This window comes from Polyodon spathula, unplaced genomic scaffold (genome assembly GCF_017654505.1).
Source record: "Polyodon spathula isolate WHYD16114869_AA unplaced genomic scaffold, ASM1765450v1 scaffolds_1693, whole genome shotgun sequence".
NCBI lineage: Eukaryota > Metazoa > Chordata > Actinopteri > Acipenseriformes > Polyodontidae > Polyodon > Polyodon spathula.
In genome coordinates this window covers 2,381-21,099 of record NW_024473169.1, presented here as the reverse complement: position 1 = coordinate 21,099, position 18,719 = coordinate 2,381, and the positions used below count along the sequence as shown (strand labels likewise).

The 18,719-nt window shown below is 47.5% G+C and overlaps 1 protein-coding gene across 2 annotated transcripts in view; it reads left to right on the top strand.

The window, feature by feature from the left end:
- LOC121310039 (spectrin beta chain, non-erythrocytic 1) overlaps positions 1 to 18,496 on the top strand; it is a 34,261-nt gene extending 15,765 nt beyond the window's left edge. The window contains exons 21-36 of one of the 2 annotated variants that reach the window (XM_041243245.1): positions 50 to 139; positions 1,397 to 1,684; positions 3,423 to 3,553; positions 3,899 to 4,103; positions 4,812 to 5,186; positions 6,057 to 6,301; positions 6,735 to 6,873; positions 7,400 to 7,484; positions 7,815 to 8,011; positions 8,384 to 8,511; positions 9,467 to 9,542; positions 12,434 to 12,487; positions 13,925 to 14,130; positions 14,982 to 15,155; positions 15,828 to 15,870; positions 16,422 to 18,496. In XM_041243245.1, coding sequence (XP_041099179.1) covers positions 50 to 139; positions 1,397 to 1,684; positions 3,423 to 3,553; positions 3,899 to 4,103; positions 4,812 to 5,186; positions 6,057 to 6,301; positions 6,735 to 6,873; positions 7,400 to 7,484; positions 7,815 to 8,011; positions 8,384 to 8,511; positions 9,467 to 9,542; positions 12,434 to 12,487; positions 13,925 to 14,130; positions 14,982 to 15,155; positions 15,828 to 15,870; positions 16,422 to 16,640 — 2,655 coding nt within the window. In that variant the 3' untranslated portion in view covers positions 16,641 to 18,496. The remainder of the gene's footprint in view (positions 1 to 49; positions 140 to 1,396; positions 1,685 to 3,422; positions 3,554 to 3,898; positions 4,104 to 4,811; positions 5,187 to 6,056; positions 6,302 to 6,734; positions 6,874 to 7,399; positions 7,485 to 7,814; positions 8,012 to 8,383; positions 8,512 to 9,466; positions 9,543 to 12,433; positions 12,488 to 13,924; positions 14,131 to 14,981; positions 15,156 to 15,827; positions 15,871 to 16,421) is intronic. The other variant, XM_041243246.1, reaches the window with a different exon arrangement.
- Positions 18,497 to 18,719: the final 223 nt, after the last annotated feature.

Sequence of the window (18,719 nt, the reverse complement as noted above, 5' to 3'; positions counted from 1 at the left end):
CCTCTCCCTCTCCACATCTCCCTCTCCTCTCTCCTCTCTCCTTTCTCAGCTCTGGGTGAAGGAGCGCATGCCTCTGGCCACCTCGATGGACCACGGGAAAGATCTGCCCTCTGTCCAGCTCCTCATGAAGAAGAACCAGGTACACGTCCACAGCCCCCCCCCCCCCCCCCGGGCAGACGGTCGGCACACAGCTGCATGCTGTGGTTCTCTCCACAGAGTTCCAGCACAGGTGGTGTCTGGAGATGAACCATCTCACTGCCATGCTGTTTTAATCTCTGGGCATGTCAGTGACACAGATCTTTATCATATAATTTAGCTTCATGTTTACAAGCCATTTGATCTGATATGACACGCATCTTAGCGATCCCCCCAGGGGATGTTTACTTTTTGTCCACACAATGTGGAATGGACTCCACAAGCTGCTGGAAGGTCAACATTCTTTTGGCTTTCCAGAGTAATTAAGGGATCTAGGGTATACCAGGAGAACACACCCCACACCAGGGTGTACCGGGAGAACACGCCCCACACCAGGGTATACCAGGAGAACACGCCCCACACCAGGGTGTACCAGGAGAACACGCCCCACACCAGGGTGTACCAGGAGAACACGCCCCACACCAGGGTGTACCAGGAGAACACGCCCCACACCAGAGTATACCAGGAGAACACGCCCCACACCAGGGTATACCAGGAGAACACGCCCCACACCAGGGTATACCAGGAGAACACGCCCCACACCAGAGTGTACCAGGAGAACACGCCCCACACCAGGGTGTACCAGGAGAACACGCCCCACACCAGGGTGTACCAGGAGAACACGCCCCACACCAGGGTGTACCAGGAGAACACACCCCACACCAGGGTGTAACAGGAGAACACACCCCACACCAGGGCCATGCCAAACCCAATCAATCAGACAGACAGGTCCTAATAAAGTGGCCAGGCACTGTGTATATACAGCTATGGCCACATGTTTTGCATCACTTAAAACTTTAGGATCAAGACATCATTTTAAAAACAAAACAAAACAAAACCTGTAATTTCGATATTTTATTTAACACGGAATCAAAGAAACTACTTCCGGTGTCTGCCGGACGCTGTAAGAGTCGTACAGTATTTCACGTTCGATTTCACGAAGTGTAGTTCATTCTATAGGGCAGAGGCGTCCAGCCCTGGTCCTGAAGAGCTACAGGGTCTTCTGGTTTTCGTTTCTGCAGGATTGGGGATCTCCAGGACGAGGGTTGGAGACCCTTGCTATAGGGTGATGCAAAACCTTTGGCCATAGCTGTAAAGTATAAAAGACTTGTTGGTGATCCTAAGAGCTGTGGGCTGTGATTGTCAGGATGGGGTGTTCAGCCCCCGACTTGAATTCATGTCACCCCTCTTTCTCTCTCAGACTCTTCAGAAGGAGATCCAGGGGCACCAGCCTCGCATAGACGACATCCAGGCCCACGGGCTGACAATGAGGCGAGGGCGGGGAGAGGAGGAAGGGGGGGCGGGGCCGCTGGAGGGCAGGCTGGCGGAGCTCAGAGACATGTGGAGCCAGCTGATCTCGGAGGGGGAGAAGAGGCACGGCCGGCTGACCGAGGCTCACAGGGCCCAGCAGTTCTACGCAGACGCAGCCGAGGCAGAGGCGTGGATGGGGGAGCAGGAGCTGCACATGATGTCTGACGAGAAGGCCAAGGTGAGCGTCTGGGACTGAATTAGAGGTGCTGCAGCTGGCAAAGCAATCCCAGAAATATTTCATGCATTTCTTCTTCTGCTCCTGCTTCTTCTGCTCCTGCTTCTTCTGCTGCTGCTGCTTCTGCTTCTTTTGCTGCTGCTTCTGCTTCTTCTGCTTCATCTGCTGCTTCTTCTTCTGCTTCTTCAGATTATTATTAATTTTCTTTCAGCATACAAAACCTTAAGTTGCATAAAATGAAAACCGTTGCACGAAAACTCTTGAATTTTCACAGAGTTGTAGAAGCCAATGGGAACTAATGTCCACAGCTGAATGAATGCCATTGGTCACATGGTTTGGCAGTCATATTGGATTTTACGACACATTTTGGACAATTTTCAAACATCTTCTTGTCGGGAACCAGTTATCGCAGGGTTCTGAAACTTTGTACACATGTTTAGAGATTGTCCAAGATGCACGGTGCTCGAAATGAAGCCGGTTGGTTCAGTGGTGTGGTGGCCATAGCTAATTAACACACAAATGTCTCCAAAACCGCTAGTGATGTCTACAACTGAGTGAATGGCAACCAATCAGAATGCTTACATTTCAACAACTCCTTGGAAGCCGTAAAGTTGCATGCAAATTCTAGTTGTTGTTGTTATTATTATTATTATTATTATTATTATTTATTATTATTATTATTATTATTATTATTATTAATTAAAAGTAAATGAACCAATAGCTCAATGCTTGACAAAAAATTAAAATATGCATACAAGAATAAAGGAAAATAAACGAACAGACTCAGTACCATGATGCCTGAAGGGTTAAATAGAAAGGAACAGTAGATGGTGACATCATTAACTATGTAGTAAATTGCATCACAAAGACATTGATAGACCGGGGTACCTCCAGTGTTTGTTTTCAAACACACTTTCCCTTGGCAGAGGTGTGTTAAACACACCAACCTTTTCATATTCGGTTTTATTTGGTGCACTTTGTGTAATTGTTGTACGTAGCCAATTTAAAAAGTCAGCTGAATACAAATACCTGAGACACGCAGGACAGTACCCCTGCGTAGGGACTCCTCTGTGTGTGTGTGGGGGGAGGGGGGTACGGTAAGGAAACCAAGTGATTTATTTCTGTCCTGCTCTGTGTGAAGAAGCGCACACAGCAAGGGTTTCAGAATTTAACAAGTTTTCTTTACTGATCCCACTAATCAAAAAGGACACTTTTACAGCGTAATCATTACCATTAGACACAATAATGAGGTCACGAGTTATTAACAGAAATGAAGCAATGAGTTCCCAGTTTGTGGAAGAAGCATCAGACTCGGCGCTGGTGTGCGTTCACGGAGGATCTTGATGCTTCTCCAATGCACCTCCAAGTGCTGCAGTTTATACAGTCTCTGCACCCCTTTGCAAAGCTTAGTGCTGGCTTACCACTGTGTGTCAGCAACATGTTCACCAGACAACTCCTGCTTGCACCGGGTCAGGTGAGGTCAGGTCTATTGATTCTTTCTCAGGGAATAAAACATTCTGTCCCAGACAGCAGCCTGACAACAGCATGCTTTGCACAGCTGTACTTAGAACGTTATACTTGTAAGCTTTTCCTGAACTCTTTACAGTACAGTGAGTAAACTAGCTTGTGTGTGTTTGTGTGCATGTGTGTGCGTGTGCGTGTGTGTGCGTGTGCTTTTTCCTGAACTCTGCAGTACAGTGAGTAAACTGGCTGCTGTTTTCTGCGGTGTGTGTGTGTGCAGGACGAGCAGAGCGCCACTGCGATGGTGAAGAGGCACCAGGGGGTGGAGCAGGCCCTGGAGGACTACGCCCAGACCATCCACCAGCTCGCCAACGGCAGCCGGCTCATGGTGACCGGCGAGCACCCTGAGAGGCGAGTACAGGCCCAACGCAGTGGTAGTAACACCCGCCAGAGCACCGTCAGCAGGGTGCGGGGCGACTCCCAACGTCATAAGAACGTGCGAGGAAAAGAAGCCTGGGAACGAGAAGGAGGAGGCTCCTCCCAGCGCACCATTCACCTCTGAATCTGATTTAGTAGTTAGTACCTGGCGAGGGAAGCAGTGGAGTGTAGAGCATTGCATTGAAAGGCTCTCTGACCTCGTGGAGTGTAGAGGGGCTTGCATCATTTAGCACCCTATGTTCGACATGTGTGTATCACTATGTGGCACTGTGTATAACCCCCTCTCCCCCCTCTCCATCCCCCCTCTCCCCCCTGCAGCGAGCGGATCACTATGCGGCAGGCTCAGGTGGATAAGCTCTATGCTGGTCTGAAGGACCTGGCGGAGGAGCGCAGAGGGAAGCTGCAGGAGAGGCTGAGGCTGTGCCAGCTGAAGAAGGAGGTGGATGATCTGGAGCAGTGGATCTCTGAGAGGGAAGTGGTGGCCGGGTCCCACGAGCTGGGCCAGGACTACGAGCATGTCACGGTGAGCCAGACACGCAGGACACGAGCAAGGCATTGAGCACACTCTGGGGCTCAGTACAGGCTGTATCTACAATGTGGCCGAAGTTTTGCATCACCTAGAATTTTAGGATAGAGGCATAATTAATTAAAAAAAAAAAAAACTATATGAACATAATTTAGATATTATTTAATATGTAATCAACTACAAAATGATATTGCAAGAGTCTACTGGAAGCCATAATAGTAATACAGGATTTCATGTTAGATTTCGAATTGTCACATTTTTTAATTGGTCAGTTTTTCGTCGAGTATATAAAAAACGAGAAAGCGTTATTAAGCAGGCTTCACTTGAATTTGTGAAGCAAAATGAGTTCACTGTATAGGGTGATGAAAAATATTTGGCCATAGGCATAACATTTCCCATTTCTGTAGCGCCTTTCATCACAAGGGTCCCAAAAGCGCTTCACACACAGAAACATGAACAATTAAACCATTACATTAAAAAAAGAGAGAGAACTAATTGTGGTTTGAACTGTAAATTTCTAAATGCAGCGTTGATTTGTAAAATAGGAAAACTAAGATAGAAAAGGAAAGTTTTGGGGATGAGAAAAGACCATGTGCCCCACCCTAAACGTTCTTCCACCGCTGCCCTCTCGGGGTTGTCTCTTTGCTCTGTAAAAAGCGCTGGCAGCTGACTGCAATCCGGGCTCTGCTTGTGTCTCCTGCTCAGATGCTGAGGGACAAGTTTCGGGAGTTTGCGCGGGATACCAGTGCGATCGGGCAGGAGCGCGTGGACTCGGTGAATGCTCTGGCCGACGAGCTTATCGACTCGGGACACCCGGAGAACGCCACGGTGGCGGAGTGGAAGGACGGGCTGAACGACGCCTGGGCTGACCTGCTGGAGCTGATCGACACGCGCACGCAGATGCTGTCGGCCTCCTACGAGCTGCACCGCTTCCACCAGGACGCCAAGGAGACGCTGGGCAGGATCCAGGAGAAGAGAACCCAGCTGCCCGAAGAGCTGGGGAGAGACCTGAACACCGTGCAGCACCTGCATCGCCAGCACACCACGTACGAGCACGACATCCAGGCACTGAGCGGACAGGTCAGGATCACAGAGCCTCGCTCACAGACATGATCAGCTCATCACAGCACACCACATACGAGCACGACATCCAGGCACTGAGCGGACAGGTCAGGAACACAGAGCCTCGCTCACAGACATGATCAGCTCATCACAGCACACCACATACGAGCACGACATCCAGGCACTGAGCGGACTCAGGAACACAGAGCCTCGCACAGACATGATCAGCTCATCACAGCACACCACATACGAGCACGACATCCAGGCACTGAGCGGACAGGTCAGGAACACAGAGCCTCGCTCACAGACATGATCAGCTCATCACAGCACACCACATACGAGCACGACATCCAGGCACTGAGCGGACAGGTCAGGAACACAGAGCCTCGCTCACAGACATGATCAGCTCATCACAGCACACCACATACGAGCACGACATCCAGGCACTGAGCGGACAGGTCAGGAACACAGATCACAGACACATACGAGCACGACATCCAGGCAGTGAGCTCTCAGGAGCACAGAGCCTCGCCCAGACATGATCAGCTTAACACATATTTTGCCCAGACATGATCAGCTTAACACATATTTTAATAGTTTTCATTTTTCCACCTTTTTTGCATACATGAACAAATACAAAATGATCAGGACTGTGCAATACTTCAGAGCAGTGAAGCATTGTAGCTGGAAGTGTACAAGTACTGCACTGTTAGTATAAATACAAATTTACATTACAATTATAATAAGGCGACAGTCTCGCGACCTGGTAAATAGCAAACAAGCATGGATTGCATTTCAGAAGCCCAGTTCCCTGCTGCGTTTGCTGAAGGGCTGGCCCTGTCTCTGCCCTTCACTCTCTCTCTCTCTCTCTCTCTCTCTCTCTCTCAGGTACGGCAGGTTCACGAGGATGCGTCCCGGCTGCAGAAGGCCTACGCTGGGGAGAAGGCGGAGGAGATTCAGAGGCACGACCGCAGCGTGGCGGAGGCCTGGAGCGCCCTGCTCTCTGCCAGCGACGCCCGGTGCCAGCTGCTGCTGGACACGGTGGAGAAGTTCCGTTTCGTCAACATGGTGCGAGACCTCATGCTGTGGATGGACGGGGTGAACCTGCAGATCGACGCCCACGAGAACCCCAGGTACTGCTGGCAAAGTCGTTGGAGCTGACAAAATCACTCCTGTCAATATGACCCCTTTTTTGTTCCCTCACTAGCTACAGATCTCAAATATGCAGCTCTTAAAGAAATGTGAAAGCAACTGTGTGTTTTAATTGCCTTTTATTTTATCAGTTTGTTATAAAATCTGAAGATTTTATAGCAACGCTTCACTAAGACCTGGCTGTCCTGAGGAGTGTCAATAATTGCAGTTTCAGAGACTCGTATTCAACGCTTGTGTCCGATGAACCCTCCCTCATTCCAGAGCCGGGCACTGTGCCAGTGAGGACACAAATCTTGCTTAGCAAGTGTAGATTCACCTTATTAAATGGTTTCCTTTCTAGTTGTCTATAATGAATGAAATCTCAGAGGTCTTCAGTATTGAGCGAGTCTGGCACGTGGTTTGTTGTGTTCGCAGGGACGTGTCGTCAGCGGAGCTCGTGATCACAAACCACCAGGACATCAAGGCTGAAATCGAGGCTCGCGCCGACAGCTTCACATCCAGTATCGAGATGGGCAGCTCGCTGCTGGCAAAGAACCACTACGCTTCAGAGGAGGTGAGCCTGAGAGAAACCAGCGGGCAGTCTGGTAACGAACGGACTTGCATGCGTCTCGGAAAGACTTGCTTTCAGACAACGTGGCACTTAATTGATCGCCTGGAGGGGGAATTGATTTCAGTCAGTAATCGTGGAGACACGCTGAGGTGAACTAGGAAGCACACGTGTAGAAACAGAGAACTTTTTAAACGTGGGTAGTACCAGGTATTCATTCAGCTACAGCATGTGTTTCTTTTATAGCTGCTGCTTACTAATATAAAGACACCTGGACTGGTCTAGCCTAGGTTTCATATATCTATGGCAGGCAACTGGAACAGAAGAGCAGCTCCTGAAAGTACTGTCAAAACAAAAAATACAACTCAACACACAATGTTAGCGTACTCTCAATGCGAAGCACACATCATATAGAGGCGCGAGAGGGCAGGAAAAGAGAAAGTCATTTGAATGTGCGTGCTCTGTGGCTCTCCTGTGTTCTGTCGTATCAGCTCTCCAGTAGTAACACGATTTGTTGAACCTCTTGTTTCAGATCAGAGAGAAACTGAAGCAGCTGGATGACAAGAGGGATGAGATCAACAACAAGTGGCAGGAGAAGATGGGCTGGCTGCAGATCGGTGAGTGCATCTCCCCTCCACTGTGCATCCCCCTTCACTGTGTATCCCCCTTCTTCACTGTGCATCCCCCTTCACTGTGCATCCTTCTTCACTGTGCATCCTTCTTCACTGTGCACCCTCCTTCACTGCGCCCCCTTCACTGTGCATCCCCCTTCTTCACTGTGCTTCCCCCTTCACTGTGCACCCCCCTTCAAAGCACCGTGGCATAGACCTCATAGAAGCAATAGGAATGACTGTGAACATGCCTCCCTCTCTCCCTCTGTCTGTGTGTCTCAGTGTGTTCTGTTGTGCAGTGTCTGATCTCTCTCTCTCTCTCTCTCCTATCTGCAGTGCTGGAGGTGCTGCAGTTTGGTCGTGATGCCTCTGTTGCCGAGTCGTGGCTAGCCAGTCAGGAGCCGATCGTTCGTGCCGCGGAGCTCGGGGGAAACGTGGACGAGGTGGAGAGTCTGATCAAGAGACACGAGGCCTTTGAGAAACTGGCAGCGGGCTGGGAGGAGCGGTTTGGACTGCTGGAGAAACTCACCACGGTGAGCGACACACAGACACAGATTTTTTCTCTAACCCTGCCTGTGCCTGGCTTTTTGCTGCTTGGAGCTTGTGTGGACACTGCACAACCTTTCTCATTCCATTCAAATCATGTGACAGTGTGACCTTTCGACTCTGCCTGCCACTGTTGAAAAGCCACGTGGCTGCGTGATTTGACTGGAATAAGGAAGGCTGCTAAGTCCGGGCACGAGCAAAGCCAGGCAAAGACTGATTTAGAGAAACCTGAGAAGAACTTTTAATATTAGAGGAGCAACAGAACCCAGAAGCACTCAGGATGATTGCAAACAACATCAAGCAGTCACTGACGTTCGTTTCGCTCAGTCTCTTACAATGGAATTGTGTCCCGTCTGTAGCTCGAGGAGCAGGACATGAAGCGCCGGAGAGAAGAGGAAGAGAGACTGAGGAGGCCACCCACACCCCCTCCACCAGAGCCCGAGGTGGTACAGCCCACACAGGAGGAGGCACAGGACACATACGCTGGGTAAGGTCACTGTGTGGAAAGGGGGGGGGGGGGGTCGGATTTTGTAATTAGTAAAGGCACAACAGTCTTTTCTACTGTAGAATGTACTGCTAAAGCCAAAAGCTTTGCATCGCCCCCGTAAAAAGAATTTTACTTCAAAGACAAATGAAACCTGCTGAAATGTTACAGTAACATTGAACGACATGTCGCTTTGAAAAAATGGAACATTTCGAAATCTAACCTTAAATACTACTGTACTATTATTATGGCTTCTGGTAGAGTTGTGCAATATCATTTCGTAGTTTCTGTGACCACATGATGCTAAATAAAAATGACGTTCATATAGTTTATGCAAATCATTTGGCCAGAGCTGTAGATGGTTTGCTTTGAGTCTTTCTGACACAGTGCTTTTATGAATGATGTTTCAATATGAATCATGAATTTTTCTGTAATACATTCCAAGCAGTGTTTGTTCTAATGTTTGAACATCTGTCCCGGTTCCACTTCTAACATTATAAACTAATCGCTCATCTAGAAGTGATCAGATCGTCTCAAATGTGATGCCAAACGCTTCATCTAAAAGCCTTTCTCAATGTCTTCAATGATTCATGTTCTTATATCACTGGGTGATGTGGACTCACTGGTAAAGAGTGAAGGATCTCTTACTGGTCCCATTAAGGGGAGTGTGCGTGTGCTGGTTTTGAACTAGACATTAACCCTGCAGAGCTAAGGAACGGAGCCAGTTAGATCAGATCAGGCTGGGAATGAAGTCCCATGTGGAAATTCTATAGGCAAGAAAATGGTAAAGCAGGGAGACCTGTAGGGTGTGAATTGTAGAGCGGTCAGTTTGGTGTTCGTAACCCTGACTGTAGTCTGGACAGGCTTTGGGTTCATGATTTCTAATATTCATTATACCAGAGGAGGGGTAAGAAGAGTTTAAAACAAGCTCTCAATATTCCTGATGTTTTCTGTACAGCACAAGTTTGGACCAGACCACCCTGGACCAGTCTGTCTCGGTGAATGGAGTTCACAGCGACCTAGATTCATCGCAGGTGAGTGCTCTCTACTGGACCGTCTCTGTCACTGCAGCACCTCCCCCTCCTCTTGTCACACCTGATGCCTCAGTCTGTCACTGGGACTGAAGATCAGGTGTGTGAAGGAAGTGAGCCGCTCTGCTCAGCTCAGTGAAAGAACCCGTTTCACAGCGGCTCAATTCCGCTCCCTCGAAGCAGCTCCGAGCTACAGAGTGGATTTCATTAGTGATCTCGCTCTGAGCCGCTCAGTTACTTCACACACCCTGTGTGTTTAAATCAGCTGGAGGAATCAAACTATCACCTTCCATTCTCTCGCCGTTCTTAGCATACAACCACCCTACGTCCTTTCAAAGGGACCGCGTTAAAAACGGCAAGCAGACTTGATCAGCATAAAACACTAGTGTTGATATAACAGATATCATTGTGCAGCTCTGTGTAAAGACAGCACTGTGCACTAGTAGTGCATTCATTCAAATGCTGCTTGTTATCATTTTCTTAGCCCAGGTATGCCTGAATTGTAATTCCAAGTGACCGACACCAATGTGTTAGAATACCCCATTGCTTCTGTATCGGAACGCCCCATTGCTTCTGTATCAGAACGCCCCATTGCTTCTGTATCAGAGCGCCCCATTGCTTCTGTATCAGAGCGCCCCATTGCTTCTGTATCAGAACACCCCATTGCTTCTGTATCAGAACGCCCCATTGCTTCTGTATCAGAGCGCCCCATTGCTTCTGTATCAGAGCGCCCCATTGCTTCTGTATCAGAGCGCCCCATTGCTTCTGTATCAGAGCGCCCCATTGCTTCTGTATCAGAGCGCCCCATTGCTTCTGTATCAGAGCGCCCCATTGCTTCTGTATCAGAGCGCCCCATTGCTTCTGTATCAGAGCGCCCCATTGCTTCTGTATCAGAGCGCCCCATTGCTTCTGTATCAGAGCGCCCCATTGCTTCTGTATCAGAGCGCCCCATTGCTTCTGTATCAGAGCGCCCCATTGCTTCTGTATCAGAGCGCCCCATTGCTTCTGTATCAGAGCGCCCCATTGCTTCTGTATCAGAGCGCCCCATTGCTTCTGTATCAGAGCGCCCCATTGCTTCTGTATCAGAGCGCCCCATTGCTTCTGTATCAGAGCGCCCCATTGCTTCTGTATCAGAGCGCCCCATTGCTTCTGTATCTGAACACCCCATTGATTGAAAAATTGTCAAAATAGACCAATTAGTGATAGTCTAATTTAATTGATGACTTTAATAAGGCACACGTGCAATTCTTTTAAAATAGTAAGAGAAAAGGAACACAGAGCCAGAGAGACTTTTTAGAAGTTGTTTTAAGATGCCTGATTAAAACACAAAGCGGTCTAGCATTTTCACCCGCGAGTGCCTATTGTTTCTATATCAGTGATTACTGAACGGAAATTGAAATTCTCACACCCACTCACATGCAGGTGGGTATAGAAAGGAGATCAATGACCAGTCTTGAGGTGTTCTGACACATCTGCACACTGCTGCATCTGTAGGACAATAAGCATGTCCAGTCAAACCTCTATTGAGCCCCCTTTGCAATTAAGGTAACTTTTATAGTCTTTATTTGCTCCTATTGACACCAATGTAAAGCCACCTTCAGTGTTAAGGCCAGCCTCTGGTAAATGAAGCAGGAGTCGCCAGATTTTAGATGTTTGTGTTTGTTTTTCAGTCAGATTTTAATAGGTAATTTCACATAGGTACAACTGCAATCTTTTCTACACCTTTTTGAAGCATCCTGTGTCTGTTTTTATCAAGTCTCGTCCTTCTGTTTTGTCTTTCTAAACCTGTCCTGGGTTTTTGTCCTTTATTGTTGTCTCGTGTCACTTCCTGCTCCCATATCTTAAACAGGAAGTGCGTCATGATCCAACGGCCCACCATAATTTCCAACACTCCCAGGCCCTGGATAGCTCCCGAGAGTCTGAGTATTGAGGATTTCACTAAGAGCAGGCTGAGAAATGTCAACTTGAGTACTGAGGATTTTTAAAGGCCGAGAAATGTCGAATTGGGTTTTGTTCACGAAAATAGACTATGACCCCCCCCCCCCCCCCCCCGTGTTAAAACATTGTCAATAGAACCTGTCATTTCAAAATGATACCTTTTGAAATGCAAGCAGGCACCCCCAAAAAAAAGAAATGGGGAGTGTGTTCATTTTACCCCCAAAAAAAGAGAGAGAAAATAAACCTGCAAATTCATGTGTGCTTCGGTTACTTGCTTGCTTTCAGCAGGTGCTCACAAAATACTGTAATGAATCACTCACCTTTTTAGAGAGTTTCACTGGGGCTTCTCCACTGGAACCTCATGAACCTTGCTAATGACACAACAGGCTTCAGTGCTTTCGGTTCATGAATCGTTTCTGAGCAGCTTGAGTGGGGCGGAGACACTGGGATCCAAAGCCACCAATAGGAAAGCGTCGGGTATGATTGAGACCCGTTTCATTTGCTGGGGTTTCTCTTGGATATCCCCGGGTGCGTTTGGTCAGAAGCAACGAATGAATTGAAAATGATGGCATTGAGTAGCAAAGCCCCAGCAGCCCGGGGCACAGCTAACAGGTCTCATGACGTTTCAGTAAAGAAGTCAAAACTAAATACGTGCAACAACGGTTTTATGAGCTCCTGAAAAAAAAATTAAAAATTAACAAATTAAAAATGAGCCTAGCTATGTACTTCTCTCAAAACTGCACATTTGAACCCTGTACAGCGAATGGAAGAGCACAACAGGTAAGATCCTTCACTGGAAACGACAGGTCAGTTATTCACCTTTAGAAATCCTCAACGCAGCTTGACCGATCCAGTTGAGGGACAGTACTCCGGAGCGAGTCTGGACGCTCCTTCGGGCAGTTCCCTGCGCAGTGTGGAGGATGCTAACGCCCGTGTTGCCTTCGTTCTGTTCACAGCCAGTGTCAGTGACCATGAAACCGAGGAATATTACACAGCCCCGAAAACCTGCTGTGAGTACTGTCTGTAATGCATAGAGCAACATCTCATTGCTTCTTCAGCTGTCCACTGCAGTTCCACTCTGGTGCTCATTGTGTCTCTCCATTGCTCACCTGCTGAAGAACTCGGCCGCGCTGTTCGAGAGTGGAGCTCTCATGTAGATCGTTATAAAGCATGGGCTTTCGAGTCAAAGTGTCCCTTATAGGAATGCTAACAAAGATTTCTAGAATCTCCTGTTCTCCTAGCGCTAGCACTAGCACTGGCTCCCTTTTTCTTCTGTTCATTGTCATTTGTTGCGTGGCTTGTGTTTGGAATGTGATGGTATTTCACAAAGGCAGTGTCACATAGAGAAAATGTTCCAGCTGCTTCCTGGTACTTAATGACTAGAGACAATCCAAATCCGCAGGGAAATCCGCAGACATTTTCAGTAGCTGTCTGTTTTGTGTTAATGGCTTATAACAAGGGAAATCAACGAAACATGATCTTATCAAACTGTGCTGGGGAAGTGCTTCTAATTTAATACAGCAAGCGTTTTTGTCAGTAAAATATTTTGTCAAACAAAAACATCGCGTCACATGAGACATCTTACTGGGCCGCATTTTTCAGAGCCTCAACTCCAGTTAACTCCTGCTTTTTGAAGTAGACAGTTAACAAACTAGAAGAACTCCGTGATGTGTTTCAGGTGCCTTGAGCAGTCTGTTTGTGATCGTTGTGATGATGTTGATGCTGTAGCTGCAGAATGTGGTGAATCTGTGGGAGTCGGCGAATTCCGTGGGAGTCTGAATTCTGTGATTTCCGGGGAATTCCGTTACCTGCGGATTTTGGACTGCCTCTAGTTATGACTTCCTGTGTGGCGGCGTGACCTACAGCATAGCTACCAGAGGGGGGCAGTGATCATTATAATAAAGCGAATAAGCTGTAAAAGACATAGATTTTTAAAGCTATCGGGTGGCACTCATTGAAGTTAAGTTCACTGTCCGTTGCTTGGCCCTAACTTCAATTTCAGACTGAACGCAAGTAGCATGGCCCTAAATAATCTGCACAGAACAGGCAGTTTCTGATGGGTGCTGGGAGTTAGTTCAGGACTGGGGGCTCTGGGTGTGTTTCTCAGTGCGGATGGGCTCTCTTCTGCTGAAGCTGGCATCCTGTGTGATACCTCGATTTCCTGTTCAAGTTCTCCTAGCTCTCTCATTGGCCATGTACCTGCCGTGTTTTGAGTGTGGTTTGTGTTTTTCATTTACGTGTTGTGGTGTGTTATCTATGGATCAGTCTGGCTGCTAAAAAAGTAAAAACAACAACTGGAAGGACTCGCATTGTAACCCTGGTGAGAAGTCAGTGAAAGGGGTCGTCTGAAGCGTTGAAATGTTTAAAACAAACCTTCTGACTGGAGTCTGATTTGCGTGTGTGACAGACTGGAGCGGACTCTGACCGCGATGTGTGTTTGTCCGCAGGACTCCGAGGCAGAGTCGGTGAACGGTCCAGGGAGAGAGAGGGACAGCGGCCTGGCTGCCTCCTCTGAGCCAGGGGCTCGCCTCGAACCGTCACCCACAGTAACGCTGCCCAGCAAGGTACCGGAGCCGGCAGGTGGGGAGCAGATGGAGGGGATGCTGTGCAGAAAACATGAGATGGAGTCTTTCTCCAAGAAAGCAGCGAGCAGGTAAGCAGACTGGAGGAGGCACAGGGTGGGTCTGGGGTGGGTTACAGAGAACACAGACATGAGTCGTTGGTCTTTACTCACAAATTGATCGAGTTACCCACAAAGAACCGCTTCTGTTTAAACCCAGAGTAATTCATCGTTTACTTATGAGGAGACATTTGCTTTTTCAAATGAAGCATTGCCGTGGGGAGCTCTGAATTCCAATCTGGCCATTTGAAATATGAAGAATAAATACTCTTTGGAACACCCACTGGTAACTGTACAACAGGTTTCAGCACAATCACTTCATGAGTTGTTTCTGAGCAGCTGAGCTGTGATTGAGTGGGGCGGAGACACTGGGATCCAAAGCCACCAATAGGAAAGCGTTGGGTATGATTGACACCCGTTTCACTTGCTGGGGTTTCTCTTGGACATCCCGGGTGCGTTTGGTCAGCTGCTGGTCAGAAGAAAGAATGAATTGAAAATGGTGGCATTGAGTAGCAAAGCCCCTGCAGCCCGGTGCACAGCTAACAGGCACCATAATGTTTCAATAGAGAACTTGAGCCAAAAATAAATACCTTACTCTAAAAGGTGAGTGATTTTAATGCGGTTCTTTGTGAGCGCGTTGAAAAGGAGCAAGCCTAATCTTAACTAATATGCTACCTCCCTCTCTCTCTCTTTCCCCCTCTCTCTCTCTCCCTCTCCCTCTCTTCTCTCTCTTTCCCCCTCTCTCCCTCCCTCTCTCTCTTCCCCTCTCTCTGTCTCCCTCTCTCCTCTCCCTCTCCCCCTCTCTCTTTCCCCCTCTCTCTCTCTCTCTCTCCCTCTCTCTCCTCTCTCTCCCTCCCTCTCCCTCTCCCTCTCCTCTCTCTCAGGTCCTGGCAGAACGTGCACTGCGTGCTTCGAAAAGACAGTCTCGGTTTCTATAAAGACAGTAAGAGCGCCGCCGCTGGCATCCCGTACCACGGAGAGGTGCCCGTCAGCCTGACGGAGGCCGTGTGTGAGGTGGCACACGACTACAAGAAGAGGAAACACGTCTTCAAACTGCGGTACGGAGTCCAGATCCACTGTCCGCTCCAAACCTTCCTGTTTAAACATGAGTGTGAAATGGGTCCAGACTTGCCTAAGCATGTCATAAAGGATTCCCATTGCAGTCAGTGCACAGGCCAGTGTATTTCACATTCAGTGTTTCTTCAGTCATTCCCATGTGCAGTTTAGTGATGCACACACACAGTCTTATATATGCTAGCCCTAGGAGAGAGAACCCCTCCAGGCTTTTCCACTTGCCATCTCTGTCCTCGTCTCCCTGTTTTAAACTGAGATTAACACGAGAACACAAACATTAACACAAATCTTTGAGAATTGCTCTGCTCCTCTTTCTCCCTCTTGCATGAGGAATATATGCTTAATGTGTGCTGTGCCTGTGAAAGGGTCAAGACTCCAGCCCCCTCCCACACACACAGACACACACACACGCTCTCTCTCACACGCAGGCGCACACACACACATATACACACATACAAGGGTCACACAAACGAAGGGCATCATCAGCCCACGATAAGGTCAAAATCTGGGCGAAAACCAGCTCTCCTGCCAACGGCAACAGCAGCGCCAGCTCCAGGCATACTGGAACATGGGGATGTTGGGCTCTGAACACAGTTCTTTGTTTCGCCTCTAGAGGACAGTGCATGCTAACCCTGTTTTTCTCTCTCTATTCCCAGGCTAAGCGAAGGAAAGGAGTTCCTTTTCCAGGCAAAAGATGACGTGAGTTCCTTTTTATTGTAATTAATTTGTTTTAAAGGAAACGGGACCTTCAAAGTGACCTTGTTTTCTTGTGTGTCGTGGTAATTTTGGTTCCCATGTGTTTTCTTTCTGTTTTTCGTTACGTCTTTTAAGAAAAAAAATGTTTTTAAATGTTCAGGGGGTCCCTGAGGGTTTCCCCTGGTAAAGGCACGGCTGTGTGGTGTGCAGGGGGAGTCATACAGTCAGGGGAGCGCAGGGGTCCCTGAGGGTCTCCCCTGGTAAAGGCACGGCTGTGTGGTGTACAGGGGGAGTCATACAGTCAGGGGAGCGTGTGGTGTGAGGGTCTCCCCTGGTAAAGGCACGGCTGTGTGGTGTGCAGGGGGAGTGCACCTAACTGCGCGACAGCGGCCCCAGCTGGCCAGGCACCCAGTGAGCTCAAATAACTGCAGAGCTTCTCCTCCAGGGGGCGGTAGCCGCTGTGCATCTCCTGGGTGAAAATGTTTTTAACTTTTTTTTTTTTTTTTTTTTAAATCTCCTCAGTCTAACCTCACTCTCCCTTTTTCTCCGCTCAGCCTGAGATGAACACTTGGATTCGATCAATAGCAGCCTCAATTTCGGGCGGGTGTGCAGCGGAGCGGTCCCCCAGCGCCCCCAAGGGGCTGAGTCGTGCCATGACCATGCCCCCCATCTCCCCCAACAGCGGAGAAGCAGGCGGGGTGACGATGAGGAACAAAGAAGGCAAGGAGCGCGACAGGGAGAAGAGGTTCAGCTTTTTTGGCAAAAAGAAATGAGGATTTTGTGACGCAGTTATTCCTGGAAACTTTTCAGTTCTGTGAAGCAAGAGGACTCTGGTTTAGGGACTCCTGTGATTTTATTTTTGTTGTATTTTTTTAATTTTATTTTTAATCATTTTTTTTGGTTTTGGAAAGATTTAAAAATATTTAAGTCTAATGTTATTAAAAAAAAAAGCGACAATATGTGAAGCCAAATTTAGAAAATGCTAAACTGTATTCTTAATAAGACTGGTTGGTGACTATATGTACCCTAATGGTTACTGGGACCGTGTTGTTATTAACACTGGCTTCCAAATATATGAATATATTAGCGAGTTGGATTTGAGAGAGAGAGAGAACCGGTTTGAGATTTGAAAAGGTTTGACCAGAGCGATGCAACGGGACATGTCCGTTCTGGAGATTTGCTCTTTTCAGTTTTGTTTTCGCTGGGTTTTAATTTTGATTTCACTTTTGTGTCGGGATGCTTTTAATAGTGTGGAGGGGGGGAAAAAGACACTAAATATTTGGAAAGGGGGGTTCGTGGGAGGGTTACCCCTACATATATTGTGCCAATGAGCAAAGGTGGTAAGCTGGTCTTTGTTACTGTAAGAACTATTGCTTATCTTATTGCCTGGACATTTTTTGCTGTTACATCAATGCTTGTCGTTTTGGTTCTTTTTTTTAATTATTTTTGCTTGTTTTAAAAATGCCTCTCTGCAGACAAACAAAATACAAAGTCAACTAACTAATGTGATGGTTTGATTTTTGCTCTTTTTGAAGTTTAAAAAGATTCAATGACTAACATTCTGTAGCCCAGTCTCTCTGTATAAATGAGGAGGAGGCGGGGCTGGCAGAGTTGAAAGGTCACGCTGTCACATTGGAATGAGGACGGAGTCCTGGCAGTTAGGATTCTCCAGACAAGCCCCAAGCAGCTCTAAGCCGGTTACAGAAACGTGATAAGAACTCAAAGCGAATGCAGACATCATGTACCTATCGGGATTGAAAAATAAATACTTCTTGAAAATACTTTTCTGAAAGCTAGTGTGGGTTTTGTTGAACGTATAACATTCTGAGTTTGTGAAACTTGTCTGTGAAGTAAGTGGGTGTAACTGTGTAATAGTTCAGAAGCGGCAGAGCTGAAGAAATCAAAACTTTTTAGATGTTTGTATCCAAAGTCTGGAGTGACAGTTGAAATTGACAGTTTAATATTTTTTTTAATCGCTTTGCTGTACGTGAATCTGCAGTTTAATTACTAGCGAAGGGATAAATATTCTTTCATTGGCGTATTCTCTCAGTACCTGGTAGCTATTTAAGGGGGCACACACTACTCTGTACAGCATGGCGTGTTCTTTATTCCAGACAGCGCTGGTGCAGTTCCATTGCATCTGTTTTCGATACAATATACTTCAAGCAGTTTAAGTCTTTGAAAGACTTCAGGGCTCTCAATGCAGGTTTTACATTCTGTATGAGCCTTATTACTGTTCAGAGCATGTACTGACATTGAACTGAGTCAATAGCGATGCAGTGAACAGTTCTTGCTCAATAAAGGTACAGTAAAGGCAAGTTCTAGTTCTACAGCCTTTGAGCCAGTCTGCCACCTATGTTTGGGGTTGCTGATGTGTATTTCTCATGGTGGTATGGGTAACTGTCTTTACTATAGCTACATGTATAAGATACCGAACCACAATACTGTGCGAGGCTCTCCGGATTACCTTTAGGGCCAAAAAACGGAATCTCTGTTTCATTCTTGCCAGTTTTTGTTTTTGCTAAACACTGACGTCGGTTTATTTAACCTTGCAAAAATATACAGAGACGATGCCTGTCTGTGAGCTTTGAAGCAGAATAATAAAAGTATTTTCACTTTTAATAAACCACCTACAAAAATGGCTTCTTGTAAAGTAAGAGGTACCTTATTCACGCTGTATTTTAGTTTGCTTTTAATGCAGGGGCTATAGCTGCAAGCCCCCCCTCTCTCCCTGCCCCGGCACCCCCCCCTCCCCGCATGGGTTTGGGGAAATCTTTCACTGTCTTGAGATCCCTTCATTCCAAGCAACTGCTGTTTTGTTTGAGCTCCATTGACTGTAATGCCACTTCCTA